The 19113-nt window shown below is 41.3% G+C and overlaps 1 protein-coding gene across 20 annotated transcripts in view; it reads left to right on the top strand.

Moving 5' to 3' along the window:
• Positions 1–19113, top strand: part of CREB5 (cAMP responsive element binding protein 5) — a 416039-nt gene that overhangs the window by 289794 nt on the left and 107132 nt on the right. For all 20 annotated transcript variants that reach the window (XM_067042425.1, XM_067042419.1, XM_067042426.1 and 17 more), the window contains one exon: positions 14192–14318. In XM_067042425.1, the coding sequence (XP_066898526.1) occupies positions 14192–14318 (127 nt within the window). The remainder of the gene's footprint in view (positions 1–14191; positions 14319–19113) is intronic.

Below are 19113 nucleotides of genomic sequence, written 5' to 3'. Positions count from 1 at the left end.
GATCTTGGTAGTGGGGATGGAGCCAAGTGGATGGATTCCAGGTCTATTTTGAGGGTGGAGAGAATAGAATTTGGTGAATGATTAGAAGTAGAGGATGAGGGTTGTGAAAGTTAATGCCTGGATTCCACAAATTCACTATCAAATATATTTAAGGAAATATAGGATACTTTCTAGGGAAAAGGTTCTAAAGAGGAGATACTGTACTAGTTAGGGGTCTCCAGAGAAAAAGAACCAATAGGCAATAGGCTATGAAGATATATATGACTTACTATAAAAAATTGGCTCACACCAATTATAGAGGCCGAGAAGTCCCATGCTCTTATCCCTGCTAGCTGAAGTCCTAGGAAAGCTGGTGGTACAAATTTCAGTCCAAATCCAAAACCCTGAGAATCAGGAACACTTGATTGGCGTAAGTCCCAGTCCGGAGCTGGAGAAAGCTGATGTCCCAGCTCAACCAGTCAGACAGAGGGGTAGAGGGGGTCGACTATTCAACCTTTCTCCTTGTTATTCTTTTTAGGTCCTCAGCAGGTTGAATGATGCCTACTTACCTTGGGGAGGGCAATCTGCTTTACCCATTCACCAATTCAAATGCTAATCTCTTCCAGAAACACCTTCACAGACACACCAAGAAATAATGTTTAACCAGATATTTGCACATCCCACGGCCCAGTCAAGTTGACACCTAAAATTAACCATCCCAGGCACCACAACAGGATCATCCATAAGGCTCAATGTAGGCAATTAGGGAATGTTATCTCAGCTCTTTAACAGGTAGGGTCAGATAGCATTTACTCCTCAGTAGTGAAAATGTTTCCTGGCAAGTCACAGACTTGGAGGATTTTTGTCATTCTGAGAATTGTCCAGTTTAGTCCCAGTCCCAAAGGACCCAATGGCACCACAATGAAGACAGTAATGGCTTATTTGGTAACCTGCCCTGCCTCTCTCAAAGAATATTTTTCTGTTTAATAATAACTGACTGGGCTTCCCTGGGGGCGCAGTGGCTGAGAGTCTGCCTGCCGATGCAGGGGACGCGGGTTCGTGCCCCGGTCCGGGAAGATCGCGCATGCCGTGGAGCGGCTGGGCCCGTGAGCCATGGCCGCTGAGCCTGCGCATCCAGAGCCTGTGCTCCGCAACGGGAGAGGCCACAGCAGTGAGAGGCCCGCGTACCACACAAAATAATAATAATAATAATAATAACTGACCAATTCTAGTGTACAGAAGAGTGAAACCTTTATTTCATGCTAAGTAAAAGGATCATTTTTCATATGCAAGAAGAAACTACCCCCTCACCTACCCCTCAGGAGTTCTGGTTCCTGCCCTGCTCAGCTAAATGGTCCCTGCACCCAGGCATCTTTGGAGCCTGCTTCTTGTTCAAGGAAAGGGAATGTCCAAAAAAGGCTAGTGACGAATCACCCATTTGTCCACAGCTTTGAGGAAAACCCACTCACAACTGACGTGCTGCCTCCCTGAAGTAAATAGTTCTGGGCCTCTCCATAAGCCAGGTTACCACTCTTGATCGTATCTAATTATATAATTTTAGAGTCAGAATGTCCTTAAAGATTGTTGGCTCAGCCACTTTATTTTATACATGAAGAAACAGAAACTCAGAGGTCTTGAGGACACAGCCCATGATCACCAGGCAAACCAGTAGCTGAGAAAGTGTCACGCTCTCTGGGATATTCAGATTCAAAGCCAAGGGCTCAGTTACTTCACTGTATCTTTTTATGATCTTCAGATTGACACATTCTGTTCTGGTGAGCCACTGATTTCCCAGGGCCTGAGGAGAAACCAAGCTGTCGTCACAGATCAGTGAAGGGATTTCTTGGGGAACAGTGAACTCCTATGAGCAAGCATAATGTGGCACGTGTCCTTTAAATGCACTGACAGTCACTTTCTATTTCTATTTCTAGTAGGGGCTTACTGTCGATAGCTAAAATTGACGTTTACTGTGACCATAACTCTACCACAAATTAAAATCAGACCCATGTCCCTCTGGGGAAGATGTTTATTAAGCTGTAGGAAGACATCTGAAATGATACCAAATTACATTTAAACTTGAAACCCCAAATACCACATTTGTTTGGGAGTAGGAATAGGACTGTCTGGGGAATAATATGGGAAACTGAGCAAGTCATTCTCTTTGGCAAAATGCAAGGCCACCAGGGAAGGGAAAAGTGCCTTAGAAGAGATGCTTTATACATAAACCCCTGTGTGGCTTTTAACTAATCATTTAAGCCTAAACAAAATTTCCTTCAGAATGAACTTAAAGGAAAAATAAGCCCTTTAAAACTTCCATGCCTTTAAAGAACAGACACAGATGTTCCAATTGTTTTTATAAATACACTGAGAAGGGAGTTGAAAGAAATATCACAATAAAACAAGTCTACCAAAATGCAAACCTGTGTGTTCCAGGGTTTGACCCAGCTAACGCAGACAAAAGCATGCTTGGGACCGAAAGTCTTTATATCATTTTTGCCTTTTAATATGTAGATGTCTGATGTCTGTGGGTGTTTGTGTGTAGTGGGTGTGTTTATGCACGTAGTATGGTCACAATCTCAATCTCTGAGCCTAATGATAGAACCAACTCTGTCCAAAGGGAAGCTATAACTCAATGGCTTCTTTGCTTGTGTGTCCAGCCCATGTGTAGCTTTGAAAATAGCAAAAGCCTCGTTGCAAAGCCCTTTGAGATCCTTGGATGCAAAGTGCAAAGTAAATGCCAAGTATCATTATTATGAACTTTATTGCTACTATTTTATTAAGTGTTTCAGACTAATATCAATTTAGCTTCATGATAAGTGCTACAGTGGGAGAACTTGAAAGGAAGCCCGGGAAAGGTTGCACAAGAAGGACACATGAGTTTCCTAGAAACTCCACCCCTGCCCCAATCCCTCTTGCTCAAGTCAATGATAAGTTGACTGTCCCTTCAGGATAGAGTTTCAAGTCATCATGATCTTTAAAAAAGAGGCCTGTCATGGATGTGTCATGGGGGTACGGCTGCCAGGAAGTGAAACACCATGTACAGTGAGGTAACCTCATTAAGTCATTCAACAAACCTTTATAAGGCTCCTATTGTGTGCTGAGCTCAGTGCCCTGTGATACTTTCCCTCCAGTCTAAGGGAGAGACTGGGACCTGCTATGAGAGCACATAGCATAAACTAGCCTGGACTGAAGAAATCAGCAGGTTTCTCCAAAAAGATAATATGCCAGGATACACCAGGACTCCCAGTACTGGAAAAGACATTCAGGTCCCTCAGAGAGGCTGGACGTTCTGAGTCTTTTCCCCAAACCACTTCACCCTGAAATTTAGGAGAATATAGCTTTAGTCTGTATTTTAAAATGACACTAGCAATGATTTTATGTTCTGAAATAGATGAATCATTTCTTGAATAGAATATACATTGATCATCCTCCAAGGGCCAAGCACACACAGAATATTATCTCATATATGATTATCAGATCATCTTCCTACCTCACCTATGAAGTGGTGACAATAGCCCTCTTTTTTTTTTTTTCTTTCTTTCTTTTTTTTTCTTTTTTTTGTGCGGTACGCGGGCCTCTCACTGCTGTGGCCTCTCCTGCCACGGAGCACAGACTCCGGACGCACAGGCTCAGCGGCCATGGCTCACGGGCCCAGCCGCTCCGCGGCATGTGGGATCTTCCCAGACCTGGGCACGAACCTGTGTCCCCTGCATCGGCAGGCGGACTGTCAACCACTGCGCCACCAGGGAAGCCCAATAGCCCTCTTTTTGCCTATGAGAAAACAGAGAAGTTAAATGATTTGTGCAGAGCGCACACTTGTGGTCCGTGGCGGGGCCAGCAGGCGACTCGAAGCCTGTGCCTTGACGGCAGCACAAGGCTGCTTTATTCGATTTACTGGTTAATGATGGCAGCCAGCATCATCTCTATCATTTCTGTCAGCCGCTCTGACTGGAATAAGTGAAAATAATAGACCTACTTTAGGACCATGAGAGGTCTGCCGGTTCTTCCACCTCCTCCCTACAAACCCTGCCAGACGGGGACGAATCTATTTTTTAAGAGCCTAATAAGAGGAAATTCCAAAACCTCAGTAAGCCATTTAATTGTTTTACACTATTCATTCTCGGCAAATATTCCGTCGTCTAAGTTAAATTCCATGTGCTGCTGTTTTGTTGTTGTTATTATTCTGCTTCAGTTGGGTTTGGAAGTAACTGGTCACCATTCTCTGAATATAGTCATTTGGAAATTTGAAGATCATATCGTCATCTCCCAGTCTTCTTGTTCCTTTTACTTTTCCATTTAGATCTTCCCTTCTGGCCTTTTAGTATTTTTCAGTGCTCCTTTGGAACCTTCTCCAAGTCCTGCGTACCTTCCCCTCTGCCTCCCCGCACCAACTCCTCACACCCCATCCTATGTATTTTGGTTATTTGGTTACAGCCTTGGTGTAGAATTTGCAGCTGTCTGTTAGGATGTAACCTAGTGAGGAGATTACTAAGCCTTAAGAGTGTCTCTTTCCTTGTCTGTGTTTCCCTGGAGAACAAGTTACCCTTGAGCATTTCAGTTACCTTATCATTAAGAACAGAACTTGAGAAATCAGGCTTTTAGCAGGCTAAGGTTGCAGAGTCGGTGCATGTCATCTCAGCTGCCCGAAGCCGCTCCTACATGGTTGACACATCCCCTCTCCTGCCAGTGTACCTGTGGAGCTAATCATTCCTATCACCTCCTCCTAAAGAGCTGAAATCATCCTGGGAAGTGGCTGTGTGGGACCTGTCATAAATTTGGTCTCCCGGGAGAGGTATTTGAAAACTGCCTAAGAGAACATGCCTCTCGATCCAAGAAGAGGTTAGATAAAGACGTTAGTGAGGGTGACCTAGTGGGGAGCCTTGCAAAATGCAAGGATGAGTAAAGGTTGCCCAGATGATCCTTTCAAGAGCTCTTCTCTTTTTGCTGGCTGAAGTGTTTTGCAGCTGGGAGCCTCCATCATTCAGCAGCAAAAAAAGCAGTCCATTTGGAACATAGGTATTGGGGGATTGTGCTGGGTGTGGATTTGACCACAAATTACCATTCAAATATGGTAACCGACAAGCTGAAAGTCCAGAAGAAATCAAAACCGAATTGCTGACTTAGAGTTGGGGGAAGGGAATGTCTGTAAGCGCAGGGAGCTCTCTGCCTCTACAGAACATCCTGGCAAATGTGTTAGGGAAGGTTTTCATGAATTATTCATTTATGGTGAATGAATGCAAGCAGCAGTCACATGTAAATAACGAGGCTCATAATCAGAGTGCTACTTATTTGTCCTTAGGAAGCAAGGAAGAAGCTTATTAACAACTTACAAACAGGAAGACATTTTACTTAGAGATATGTTTCTATGGAGAAGAAATTTGCCCCTAGTCAGCCAAATAGATATATATCATTTATTTGCGCTTGCATTCAAAATCATCTTTTATTTTATGTCTTTTGAGCTGCATTTACTTGCCCTTTCCAAGTGTACTTTATAAATAATTGATACAACTGAGAAGTTATTGGCTAACTGAAAAGCCATCTCTTCATGTCTTTAAAGTCTGACCCATGGCTAAAGCCAAACTGTTCAGGCATTTAGGGTCTTTTATAAAGGGTCTTTATAAAGAAGCTTTAGCTCTTTACAAGGAAAAAATATATCAGATTTTGAAAATGAATTTTTTTCGACAATAGTACATCAGAAACCAATCCAAAAGTGTTTTTGGTTAACTTAAGTGAATCAAGCTGACTGCATGACTAATTCAGATTAATGGTGCAGAAATCAGTCATTAAAGAAGAAAAAAAAGATTGATTTACTAGTCTCAACAGAAGGGCCATAAATTCGCATCTCCCCTTCTATTACTACTCTCTCTGTTTAAAACATTTGAAAGCACTAGTAAACATCTCTTCTGCCTGAGTAGATGCAGCATATATGCTATAAAACCCAGCAAAGGCTCCAGCAGGATGCAGCTCTGTTATCTGTATGACATTTTATTACTACCATTGGCCCTCTTGCAGTCAGGCTTTCATTGAAAGAAAAAGAAGTTACATTTCCAAGATATCAGATATTACATCTATAAGATAAAAGCTGCAGTAATACAAAACTGATTTTTTAAAAAGAGGCCCAAATTTATTTTGCATGGTAAATTTAATTTCTGACATCCCTGGTGATAATGATTACAAAAGTGTTCTTGTCAGTATCGGTAAATCAGTGCAAAGCAGTTATGTTTAGTTGACTGTGGTGTGGGTGTCACTGGTACCTCTGAGTTCAGAGCTCTGAACATTATAAAGTGCAGCCTTATTGCAGGGCAGGCATCCAATTTTTAAAACATTATATAGATTAGAGAGAGATGAGTATTCCTGAATTATTCATAGCCTTTTCTTATGAAATACCCAAAATATAATTTCAAATGGAAATTAATTTAATTCATGCAAAAATAAATGGGTCTAGAACTCATCTGAAAGCTTGACTTTAATCTAAGGGGCACTGATAAAAAGTACGGATTACCTTGGACGTAACCAGTTATGCTTTTCAAGAACAGAATTGGGTTATGTTAGGCTGTTAATGTACATTAGTTTCACTTAGGACTTGTAAATCAAGTTCTTGTTAGTTAGCAGAATAATTTATTGAACACTGTTCTTGCCATGTTCATTGCTAGTCGACGAGATCCTTGAAAACTATGTTTTCTTAATTCAAGAAGTAATTATTAAACACCTTTAGGGGCTTCTCTGGTGGCACAGTGGTTAAGAATCAGCCTGCCGATGCAGGGGACACGGGTTCGAGCCCTGGTCCAGAAGATCTCACATACCGCGGAGCAACCAAGCTCGTGCGTCACAACTACTGATCCTGCGCTCTAGAGCCCATGAGCCACAACTGATGAGCTCACGTGCCACAGCTACTGAAGCCCGCACATCTAGAGCCTGTGCTCCGCAACAAGAGAAGCCACCACAATAAGAAGCCCGTGCACCGCAACGAGAAGCCTGCGCACCGCAACGAAGAGTAGCCCCCGCGCACCGCAACCAGAGAAAAGTCCGCGTGCAGAAACGAAGACCTACTGCAGCCAAAAAAATAAATAAATAAAATAAAAATAATAAAATAAATAAATTTATTTTAAAAAAACAACACCTATTAGGTATCATGTGCTTTCTTAAGTTTCAGAAGTATCTGCCTTGGTGAACAAAGCAGACACAATCTCGGACTTATGAAGTGTATTGTCTAGTTGGGAGCAAGGCATTTTTAAAAATCACTCAGAATCATTAATGAATTATAATTGAGAAGCAGAGATGGTAAACTCCAAGAGGCCATGAAACATATCCATTTTGTTTATCATTCTATTGTCACCAGTTGAACATTTGTAAATGAATTATTATGCAAGTGACCTAATTTGCCAAATAGGTTTTCCCCTCTGAAATAAAAGTGTGTAGAGCCCAACACGTATTAGGTGCTTCCTTGGTTTTTTGATGATTGATTGAATAAATGGTGATAAATATTACTAGGGAAAAGTGCAGGGTGCCTGAGAGCATGCCAGAAAAGGCCCCATCCTGGTGTGATTGCCCAGAGAAGGTTGTAGGATTACTTATGTCAAGGGTCTGTGGCAGGAAGGAAGATGGCACTTTCATAAAGCTGGAAGAAAGTCATTATGGCAGGTGTGTGTAGCCCAGGGCCGTGAGCTGGGAAGACAGTGAGGGGCCAGATGGTTCAGGGCCGTGGAGCCATGTTGAGTTCTATCACAAGGATATGGGCTTACTGGTATTGCTGATGAGCTAAAGCATTTGCCATTTTGCATTGGCTATTTTACTAGCTTTTCGGGACAAGATAGGGGCTAGGGGCTGGGCAGAGGATAGCATGCAGATACTAAGGCAAAATTCTCTTCCTGGACACCCAGAGGTCTATGTCACCAAAGGAAAAGTGGGGTGAGGGGTGGACAGTTCTTTCAAGGAGATTCCCGATCTTTATCAGAGGTCCTCCCTTGAGCCTGAGAAAGCTTTGAAAGGGAAAAATACATATTTTAATTGAATTCTCTGATATTTTTGTGCCTTTTCTCAAGCTAACTATTTCTACTTCATAGTAGAATTTCTACTTTCAAATTCCTCATTTGTTAAAAGAGGAAATACAGTATTTGCCATCCAACTTCAGGAGCCTTGGCCATAAGACCTGGTACAGAGCATGAGCTCATTCTAAAAGATACAAGTAATATGATGTCTTTTAGAATGTGGGCCAGATATCTTTCTTGTTTTCCCAGTTATTGCTTCAGTTGGATTTTTGTCATTGTTTTCAGGAAAAACAAGAGACTGAGGACTGATCTCTGGGGAACTAGTTTGGTTCCATTTTGAGGAAATATTTTCAAGGATCCTTTCTGAGAAATACTGTGAAGTCATTTTGCAATTCTGTAAAATTGTTGGTGGGAGGAATCCATTTGCCTCTGTAGAAAGGTTTGGGATTCTAAAGTTGATGGGTTTTAAAAGAAATATATACGCTAGGAGTTTTGGACTCTTTTATATTTGTTAGATTGTGGTTCTTCAATTAAAGCTAAGGGTTGATGTTCTTTAAGATCCCAGCCTTTACTCAGAGCTTTCACTGCCATGGGCCTGGCTTTGATCCCTGCTCGGGGAACTAAGATCCCACAAAAAGGAAAAAAAAAAAAAAAAAGATCCCAGCCTTAAGCCACAGTTTCTTGATTGAAGTATGGTAATTAATCTGTTGTTTGGTCAATGCTTCAGAATAATAATAGCAAAAACAATGACAACTAATTTTATTAAGCATATTCAATATATTTAATATGTGATAACTCCTAATGCCCTGAGGTAAATCTCTCTATCACCTCATTTTACTCTGGAGGAAAGGGAGGCACAGAGAGACCAAGTAACTCTGCCCGAGGTTTCACAGCTAATAAGTGGCAGAGCTGATCCTGAGCCCACGTTCTTCACTACCCCACTTTACAATGTAGTTAGTACTACAGGGAACAAATTAACTATGCTGTCTTTCCATTTCACATTCTGTTTGATTATCCTGGCAATTTGCTTTCTTTACAAAAATAGGAATTTTTAAATCCCACTTAGGAGAAGAATGAGTAAATAAGCATTTCTCATTACAAACTGCCTCCTCTTAAGACTTAAGAGTTTTGTATTCACCTCTTCAACTCTTCAGTCTCCCCACCCCAGACAGATACTAGTTTGCTAAATTAGGCCACAGCACTTCATTTAAGAAGGTCCAAAGGAAGCACATCTTTCTTCTCATAAGCAAATACAAAGATAGCGGTCAACAAGGTTTCTCTAGTCTGTGTGTGAGATCATGCTACATTTAAATGAGAGTGAAGTGTGGGCCCCAAAGAATGGATTGGGTCTGTTTTTAAGCAATTTCTCTCACTTTTTAGGGACACCTTCTATTTGCAATTTAAGAACTAGGTGCTGTACCAGCTCAATTTCACTTAATAGAGACACACTGACCCCCTCCTATGTGCCAGGTGCCAGGTTAAGGGCTGTGGATGCACCAGTGAGCAGTAAAGAATACCCTTATCATAATGAAACATATAGTCTCACTAGGTTAAGAACATCTCATTTTCAGTTCGAGCCCTAGAATCTGAATTTGAGAGTTTCAAGGGCCTGTAGTCTGATCCATTCACTAAACAGATGATGACATGGAGAGCCTAAAAGCTAAGGAAGTTTCTTCTCCAGAGTCAGAAACTCCAATAGCAATGGCATCTGGATCTCCTGCTCCTTGCCCACTCTTCCTGCCATTTTCTTGCTTTTCAAGCTTTTTTTCAGTCTGTCCCCCGCCCCCCAACACCAAGTTCTTCTGTTGTTATTTTTTATCTGCTCAAGATTTCTTAGATGGCTGTGGTCTGATTTGATGCTAATATTGATCTTATAATTTTCCAACCTAATTTTTTTTCATCATTCGCCTCTTCCCTTTGCCTGTCCACATACCTGGCCTATCTGCCTGTCTTTAGAGTTTAATAAGCAATCCCAGGAGGTCATGGATCTGGTGAAGACCTGGGAAAGAAGAGCAGTCTGCCAGTGATCCTCCTGAGATCTTGCAAACAAAAGCACTGGCCCTTGGCTCCTTAAAGATAGTTGGGCTTGCCCAAGGGCAAGGAAGACCAGCAAGCATCTTTACTGACATCCCTAGATTGGATAACATCCTTTGGAGGGAAAAATGAGGACATGAAATCTCTCGCTGTGGTACCTATCATTCTGTTAAGGACGGTGAAAACATAGTCTGTCATCCCTGACATCGTAATTGAAAGAAAAGCTTACATAGATTTCAGCCGTAAGCAGTATGTTTATACAAGTGTATGAAGAGGAATAATCTGTCAAGTTGAAAAACTCTTAATGCTATGGGACTCAGTTTCATAATTGAACAATCCAATATGAGCTCACACATCTTACCTTGTTCCATGCCTCAATAATTTTTAGTAGAAATACTTTACCTAGAGGCATATGGTTATTAAAAAGGAGGCTCGGCTCGCTCAAAGCCTGGAATTAACTCATGACAACAAGCCTGCGCTGGAGAGAGACTGTTGGGTCTTTGTTTTCACAACTTTACTGCAATTTGCCATCTTATTTTCAGAGCCTAGCTGATGTGTTGTTTGGGAAGTTTGGGTTTTTTTTAAAGGAAGCAAACATAATTTCACATGGATCAGTGACTTCTCATGTTAGCAGTATTGTAGAATTTTACAACTTCATTGGAAAGTCCAGGGAGCAGTGTGGATATCAAAGGAAATGGACCGTGGATTTATTTTAGTATAAAAAAATCAATAATAACTTAGTTATGGGAGCCATCAAGGTGGGATGGGGGCAGCCCTATATTGCAAGTTGAGAATAAGTCCTACTTCTTTTCATGACCTGTATGACCTTGGGCAAATTTAAATGTCTCTGAATTCAGCTTCCTTCTAAGTAAAATGGCAGTAATAGGACCTGCCTACCACATTGCATTGTTTCAAGTCACATGAAGGTGAACATATTTAGAAAAATATGAAGCAATGTATAAGTGCGATATAAAACATTTTATGCAATGTATTAAATAATTATTATTTCTACATGCACAAAGGGAATTAGACAATTAATGCAAGTATTCCAATACCATTCTTGCTTCAGTGGTCTGAATATTCTGAACAAATGATTATTTCTCAGGCCAAGCTACATAATAACCCCATTCTAGTCCTTTGTATATCTAGTGATGGGTAGCCATAGATTTTTTTTTTTTGTAGTTTTTATAGTTTTAAAAACCTAAGCAAGAAGCCTAGAAAAACTCCATTGGTTTTGCAGGTGGAGTTGGGGAAATTATTTACAGAATCTGGGTAAAACAATAATTCAAAATTATTCAGAATTCAAACATACAGCATTCTGTAATAACCATTTTTCCCTCCAAGTATACGTTGCTAATTGGCCTGATTGGTATCATTAGTAATTATTATTATAATCCCAAGGGAACCCAGTACCCTGAAAGATTTTCTTAATTAGTGAGGGAATACTTGATATTTTAAAATCTAGGAGACCTGTGCATGGTGTGGAAATAACTGACCTAATAAGAGCATTGAATTAAATGAAACATACTATTCCCCAATTCTTCTATACAATTGGGAGTTTTCCACAGTTTGGGGAAGAATGAAAACTTGTTTTAAATTTAATTACTTTTGCGTCTTCATTTACATCACCATTCAGTTGTTTAATTGATTTCTCTTTTAAAAAACAGACCATCGGGGGGCTTCCCTGGTGGCGCAGTGGTTGAGAGTCCGCCTGCCGATGCAGGGGACGCGGGTTCGTGCCCCGGTCCGGGAAGATCCCACGTGCCGCGGAGCGGCTGGGCCCGTGAACCATGGCCGCTGAGCCTGCGCGTCTGGAGCCTGTGCTCCGCAACGGGAGAGGCCACAACAGTGAGAGGCCCGCGTACCGCAAAAAAAAAAAAAAAAAAAAAAAAGCCCATCAATAAAAACTGATAACCAAGGTTATCATTAATATGTTGGGAACAAAATGTAAATGATGATGATGTGTTGCCCTTGTTTATGAGGATGATACTGCACATCAACGTAATCAAATATTTTTAGTTGTCTTTCCTATAACAGTTTTTGCGTGTCCCTAACTGTCTACACTCAAAGCATTACCTCTGGTGACTAGGGGAACAGATATATGGTAGAAGACTGTATGTATGTATAGATTTATGTATGTATGTATAGATGTCTGTCTCTATCTATCTATGTGGATATCTTTAGATGAATGGATGGATGGATAATTAACTATCTGTAGGGTCTCATTATGCAAGTGGGGAGTTCAGATTATTAATCTTGTACTTAGAGGAACTGACCATTATTAAATATTCTGTACTTTGATATATAGCTATTTTCTTTTCAGCAAAGGTCCCAAACAAAACATTAAGACTGGAGAATACAAAACAAATGTCTGATGACTGAGCAGCATTTTATACTTCTCTGACTGAGCTCTTCACCTCTGAATGACATAGACTTTAAGACCCAGTGACATTACAACTACAGCATTTTGGAGCAGTTGAAACCAGCAATTTCCTAGAATTGTAAAAGCTGAAGGGCCTTCAAAGGCCTTACTAATCCTTACTGTTCATCCATACTCCAGAGGTCCCAAGGGGACATGCCAAGAAATACCCATAGTACTTCATTTGCTTTTCTGAAAACACTCATTTCATTGTTACAAGCTTCTTATATTAGCCTATCTATGTAGCCACTCACACACATTCTATTAATAGAACTGGTTGTAATTTGTGTAAACTCTGTGTAAAGGTTTTATTTTATTTTTTTTATATTTTCATATATACAACTTCCCAAACATATAAATCTAGGACTAATCTAGGACTAATCCTTCTATGATGTGTGTGACTCTGATGGCAAGCTATGTTTCCAAGGGACCTTTCAGGCGAAAAGAACAGAAAACTTAATCTTCCTTGGAATCGTAACAGCAATGCAAAGGAAGACTATCTTGGCATTCCTTTTCCCAGTTTAGGCTCCATGAGTCACCCATGGGAGGCAAATGAGCTCCAAAGAAGAGGATCTTCATGCTACCCTTCCCTGAAACAGGCGTTGGCCTGCAGAGAACATCTCTCTGCAATCCTTACCCAGCGCTTAGCATGAGGGATTTTTTTTTTTTTTTTTAGAAAATACATTAATTTGGGAAGCACAAGTTTCTATCACGGCATTCAGGATAAGAAGGTTTAACATGGAAGACTCAGAGGTCCTGAAGGGTGTTTGTTTATTTGTTTGTTTTGTTTTGTTTGTTGTTAAGTCTTTACTTCGATGGTTTGACATTTATACAGCTCCCCAGAGCAACAGCATCAGGAGATTGAGAAACTAGCCAAGGAGGTCACTTGTTTGCCATTTTTAATAAACATAAATAATTCCCTTTTTCCCTCAGTCCCGTATTCCCTGGCTCATTAAATCAATTTAAGACACTTACATTTTTTTCTGGCAAATTTAAAGCAAAAGAACTGTGTACTCCCCCAAGGAATGCTTACCCGAGTCCTGCAGGTCAGGCCGAAATCAGTTTCTGTCAAACAGCCTAACACCTCGAGCTATTATGAAATGAGGGATTGGTAATTGGGGGCTGGGCTCCAGACTCGCCTTGAGAAAGGCTCGTTGCATTGCTGTGAACCATAATCTAGCTACTTTGGTTTGTGACCTGGCTTTGTTGGGGTTTTTTTTCCACTCAAAGTAGAGAACTGTGAAAAAGTCAAAATGGATTTCTATTGGGAAATTATGAATGAAGTTGGCTCTGCAAATCCAGATAGTGAAAGTATATCCAGAGCAAAGCCAGGCAGGCTTCCAGGCAGAGGTGTGAGAGAGTGTGGATAAAACAAATGTACACAGATCTCAGGCTCTAAGGTCCTCCAGAGGGCAGAGGCTTCAGAGTAAACGCCCAGGATTTCACCACCAGGTCCCTTTCCTGAGATGCAAGGGTTGTAGGAGATTTATCGGCTTGTTGTCTATTGAATATCAGTTAGATAACAGAGGTCAGGAAATGAACTGGAATTTGATGTATTAACTAGGAAGTAGCAAAGGAAGCCAGGCTTGTATTTCATTTGTTATTATTTCCCTAATATCCTTAATTATGTGGCTCCCATCAGGGGATCTGATCTGCTGTTCATGTAATGGTGTTGTCCCCGCTGGCTCTGGACAAGGGAAACAGGCAGTGAATCCCCTGATCAGGGCATTGAGAATAATGTTTGCTATTTTTTCTTTTTTGTTGTTCCCAGGCCTGTCCCAGGCTCTCTATCTTCTCTGCTCCATCTTCACAACAGACAGAGACAGCCCATGCCAGCCTCCATGCCAGGGACCCTGCCCAACCCTACAATGCCGGGCTCTTCCGCCGTCTTGATGCCAGTAAGTGCTTCTGACTTCTACCGAGGTTGCCCCATTTGAAAGAGTACAGAGAGAGCTGAGATCTAAGCTGACAGGGAAGAAAGTGGCTTCTTCTGGATGGAGAGTTGAGCTGGGTGCCAGTTTGTTTTGAGTGCCTCTCTGTGCATCCCTAGGCACCTTGCTGGCTTCTCCATCCTACAGTGCTTCCCTAATGAGGCATGCTTCCATCTTCCTGCTGGTGACAAGTGAGCTTGTCATACCCAGGGAATGGAATTTGCCCAGGGACACGGGATTTTATGACTACTCCAAAGCCTATAGCTTGGGCTACATACAGAGTGTCATTAAATGGTACATAATAACTGCTAACACGTACCCGTGTGTATCATGTTCTGTTAATCACGTTAGCAGCGTTTAGTGAGGGCTTAACCATGTGCCAGTCACTCTCTAAGCACTTCATCAACATGTGAAACAACCCTCTCGGGTAGGTACTAATACTTCCCATTTTTTTGAATGGAGAAAGTAAGGTAAGTAGCCTGCTTGGCTGAGAAGCAGAGTAGCTGAGTTTTGAACCCAGGAATTCTCTCTCAACCACTACATGATCCGTACATTCTCTCCTTTCCCTCTCACAACAAACCTCTGAGGTATGTGCTGTTATTACCCCCATTTTGCAGATGAGGAAACTGAGGCACAGGAGGCTAAGGAACTTGGTTAAGTGACTAAGTCACTAAGAGCTAGTGAGTGACAGAATCAGGATTTAAATCCAGGTCGTCTGGCTCCCGAGTCTACATGCGTACATGATATTATACTGCCCCTTCTGAAAACAACAGGTTCATGTAGAACGCAGATACAGGCTGTTTCAGAGGAAACCTTGCTCTCCTGCCACGGGATCTCCACCCTGTACATCGTTATCCTCCCTGGCATTGTGCTTCAGTGCACATGGCTGGTGTTACGATTTCCAGGGCCATAAGGGTTCTGAAAAGCCTTAGAGGTGATATGACAATTCAATTGAAACCCTCCCACAATAAGATCAGGAATGTATTGCAGAGTATTTTTAGCATTCTAAGGAACTGTCTACATTTGCTGTTTCATTTTCTTCTCACAGCAGTCCTGTGGGAATACGATCACAGTCATTATCGATATACTTATTTTACCAATGAAAAGCCGAAGAGTCAGACATTGAAGGGATTTGTCTAACGTCACACAGCTTGAAAGGGAAGAGTCGTGACTATGACGCACACTCACCTCATACTGAACAGCCCAGATCATCCCAGGATGAGCAATTTGCTCATTTATCCAAGTGGAAGCAGGGGGGTGTGGAGAAAGCCTTGGTGGCCCAATTGTAGAAACATGGACCTGTAAGTATCAGGTAGTTCAGGCTGGAAAGATTCTTTGCAAAATTGGGTCAGAAGGACAAGTGAGCTGACTGACTTTACCTGCACCACTCACCTTAAACATCTTTAGGTAAAGGAAAACAGCACCACCAATGCTGTGATCCTGGGTTTCATTCAACCCCACTGATTGCATGGAGACTTCTACCACAAGCCATCTTTGTCCAGGCTTTAAATCCTTCTTGTCCAAAATAGTTTCCTTTTAGGAATTCTGTGCATTGTCCAGAAAAATATCACTACAATGACCTTTTTTCCCCATTTGACTAAACTGTGTTCCATTCCCAGGGGCAAAGGTGGGACATTTAGGCTGAAAAGACCCAGAGAAAAGTGTGCCTGGCACTGGTTTCTACCACATCACTTCATTGTACAACTTGAAATAATAGTGGAGTTGAACAGAAAAAGAGTCTTTGGGACTTACCTGGTGGTCCAGTGGTTAGGATTTCGCCTTCCAACGCAGGGGGTACGAGTTCAATCCCTGGTCGGGGAGCTAAGATCCCACATGCCTTGTGGCCAAAAAACCAAAACATAAAACAGGAGCAGTATTGTAACAAACTCATTAAACACTTTAAACAAAAATGGTCCACGTCAAAAAAAAAGAAAAAGAGTCTTTAAAGTTTTAACAGAGAAGTCAATACACTTGAAATTTTTTTTTAAAATGTTGATGCTTCAGAATAGAAGCAAAGGATCAGGTGCATGGTAAAGAGCCAGTGTAGATAAAGAGAGTCAGGAGTTCCCAAACCCATGTCAGCGATGTGTACAGCTGTCATGAAAATAGTGTCAATCTAGAGCAGTGATTCTCAACTGTGGACAGTTTTGTACCCGAGGGGTTATTTGGCAATATCTGAAGACACTGTTGGTTGCCACAACTTTGGGAAAGTGCTACTGGCATCTAGTGGGTAGAGGCCAGGGATGCTGTTAAACATTCTATAATGCACAGGATAGTTACGACGACAAAGAATTATTTGGCCCCAAATGTCAGTAGTACCAAGGTTGGGAAATCGTGATTCGGTGTGACACTAATGTAGCTAAAGAAAATTAACACAAGGTATCTAAAAGCATATGCTAAGAGTTCTAGGCCCTAGAAATCTGGGCCTTTTCTTCCTTATTATCAAGTCGCCAGCCCTTGCACTGTAATTTTGGCTTGTCAAGCATGGTCTTTCCGTAGAGTTCTTGCCCTGAGAAATCATGCTTCTTGTGGCATAAAAGATTAGTTTATGTCTGTAGGTGAAGGTGAGATTCTTAACTGATCTGTAGTGCACGCTGTCAGGCTACATATTTCACAAAGCTCTAGGTCAGAAACAAATGATGAATTTGTTCATTCATTCATTTATTTCGTAAAATTTTGTTGAGCACCTGCTACGGAGCAAGCTCTGTGCTAGATGCTGGCATGTGGTGAAAAAAAAGGCAGGTGTTGCCTTCCAGCACTTCACTGGGTTGTGATTTCTGATCTTGAAAGTCAAATGCTGAAATAATTTGGGAATACAAACACCCATTTATAATTACAAAAGCCCAGTGAACTGCAGACATTTTAGCTCCTGTTTTCCAGTTGGTTTCAAGGGAAAAGAAGAAGCTCAAGAAAAGGTGATATCCTTTACCTGGATGTTTTACCTACAGTGCTCAATGTCGCTTAGTATTTAGCAGAGCCACTCCCATCTTCTGACCTCTTAATTCTAGTCCACTCATTAAAGCCACATTCATGGGCAGAGCGTTATTAGCACAAAGCACCAAATGGTTGTTTTAAAGAGGCTCTTGCTACCCCCCTATAATGACTTAGATGGAAAAATGCAATTTTTTTAAGATAGGAAAATCAACCTGTTTTCAGTATTCTGTTTAATTTGTCAGTCATAAGGTAGAAACGGTGCTAGACTGTAATTTTTCTGAAAAGTGGGAGGCGTGGCTGACTCTGGATCAAGAAGCAGCAAGCAGGCTACTCTCACTTCTTTGTAGAGCATGATGGCTCCAAAGCACGATGGAAAACCCTGGATAATCATGTGTCCTTCTGAACCATCCTCCTTTAGGAAACTGAAAGCAAAAGCTCCTTTGGACTTGATTTCCCTCTAGGAGAAGGTCAGTAATTGGAATAAAGTGTTGACTCCTATTCCAACTCTCCTATCCCCTAGCCTCTGGGAGTGGGAGTTATAAAGTAATAAGCATTTTTTAGAGAAATCTCCATGACTTAACAATGAGAGTACACAAATGTACTTTATGACACTGAACTGTACACTTAAAAAGAGTTAAAATGGTAAATTTTATATTATGTGTATTTTACCATGATTTTAGAAAATAATTTTAAAAAATTAGACTTACCCAGGCCGCCTGGAGATTGAGGAACATGAGAGTGAATACAGTTGGCCCTCCATACCTGTGGGTTCCACATCTACAGATTCAACCAACCATGGATTGAAAATATATTTTTTAATACCAGAAAGTTCCAGAAAACATCACTTGAATTTGCCAAGTGCTGGCAACTACTTACATAGTATTTACATTGTATTAGGTATTATAGGTAGTCTGGAGATGATTTGAAGTATAAGGGAGGATGTGTGTAAGTTTTATGCAGTTACTATGCCATTTTATATAAGGCACTTGAGCATCCTTGGATTTTGGTATCAGAGGTGGGTCCTGGAACCAATCCCCAGCGGATACTGAGGGACAACTCTATTTTATTTTGTTGAATTGGTGCTGCAAAAGGTTTTGCTAGAGTGGTCTAGAAAGTTCTCCTTCATTAAGTAGCTCCGTTTGAAACAATTTAACATATTCATACATTGCTAGATAACTGATAAGCTAATTCTGGCCAAGGTAAGGCTGATGGTGCTTTGCTATGACAGGAAATGTGCCCCAGTCATTCATGAGAGGCTTTAGGCAGGCACCTCTGCTAATCCACACATGGGTGTCATAACTATACCCCCCCCACCCCTGCCCTTGGGGTGGACACAGCAGGCATTGCAGTGATAGAGTCCCAACAATGGAAGGGACCTTAAAGGGTCATTTAGTTCAACTATGACTCTCAACTCTTGTCTGTGAGGTTTCCATCCTCCACACTTTGACAAACTCCAGTGATAAGGAACTCCCTATTTTCTAAGACTACTTAGGCTAACTGAGCAGAAACCTGGTTCCCTAAAATTTCCAACCATTGTTTTCATTTCCATCCTTTGGCAAATGGAAAAACTCTTGCATTGAAGAAATTATTTCCTCCCTGAGGAAAGTTGAATTATTTTCTGTGGGATTTCAGTATTAAGTATTTATTAAGCATTATTCTAGTTCTTCAAAAAGTGCTAATTTTCTACTAAACAGAAAATATGAATAAGACGCACCCTTCCTTGACTGAAATAGAGATTTTGCTGTATTTACTTTTTTTTTTTTTTTTTTTTTTGCGGTACGTGGGCCTCTCACTGTTGTGGCCTCTCCCGTTGCGGAGCACAGGCTCC

Source organism: Kogia breviceps, chromosome 9 (genome assembly GCF_026419965.1).
Source record: "Kogia breviceps isolate mKogBre1 chromosome 9, mKogBre1 haplotype 1, whole genome shotgun sequence".
NCBI lineage: Eukaryota > Metazoa > Chordata > Mammalia > Artiodactyla > Physeteridae > Kogia > Kogia breviceps.
Note: the sequence above shows the minus strand (reverse complement) of the source record. Positions and strands in the feature narration are given on the sequence as shown.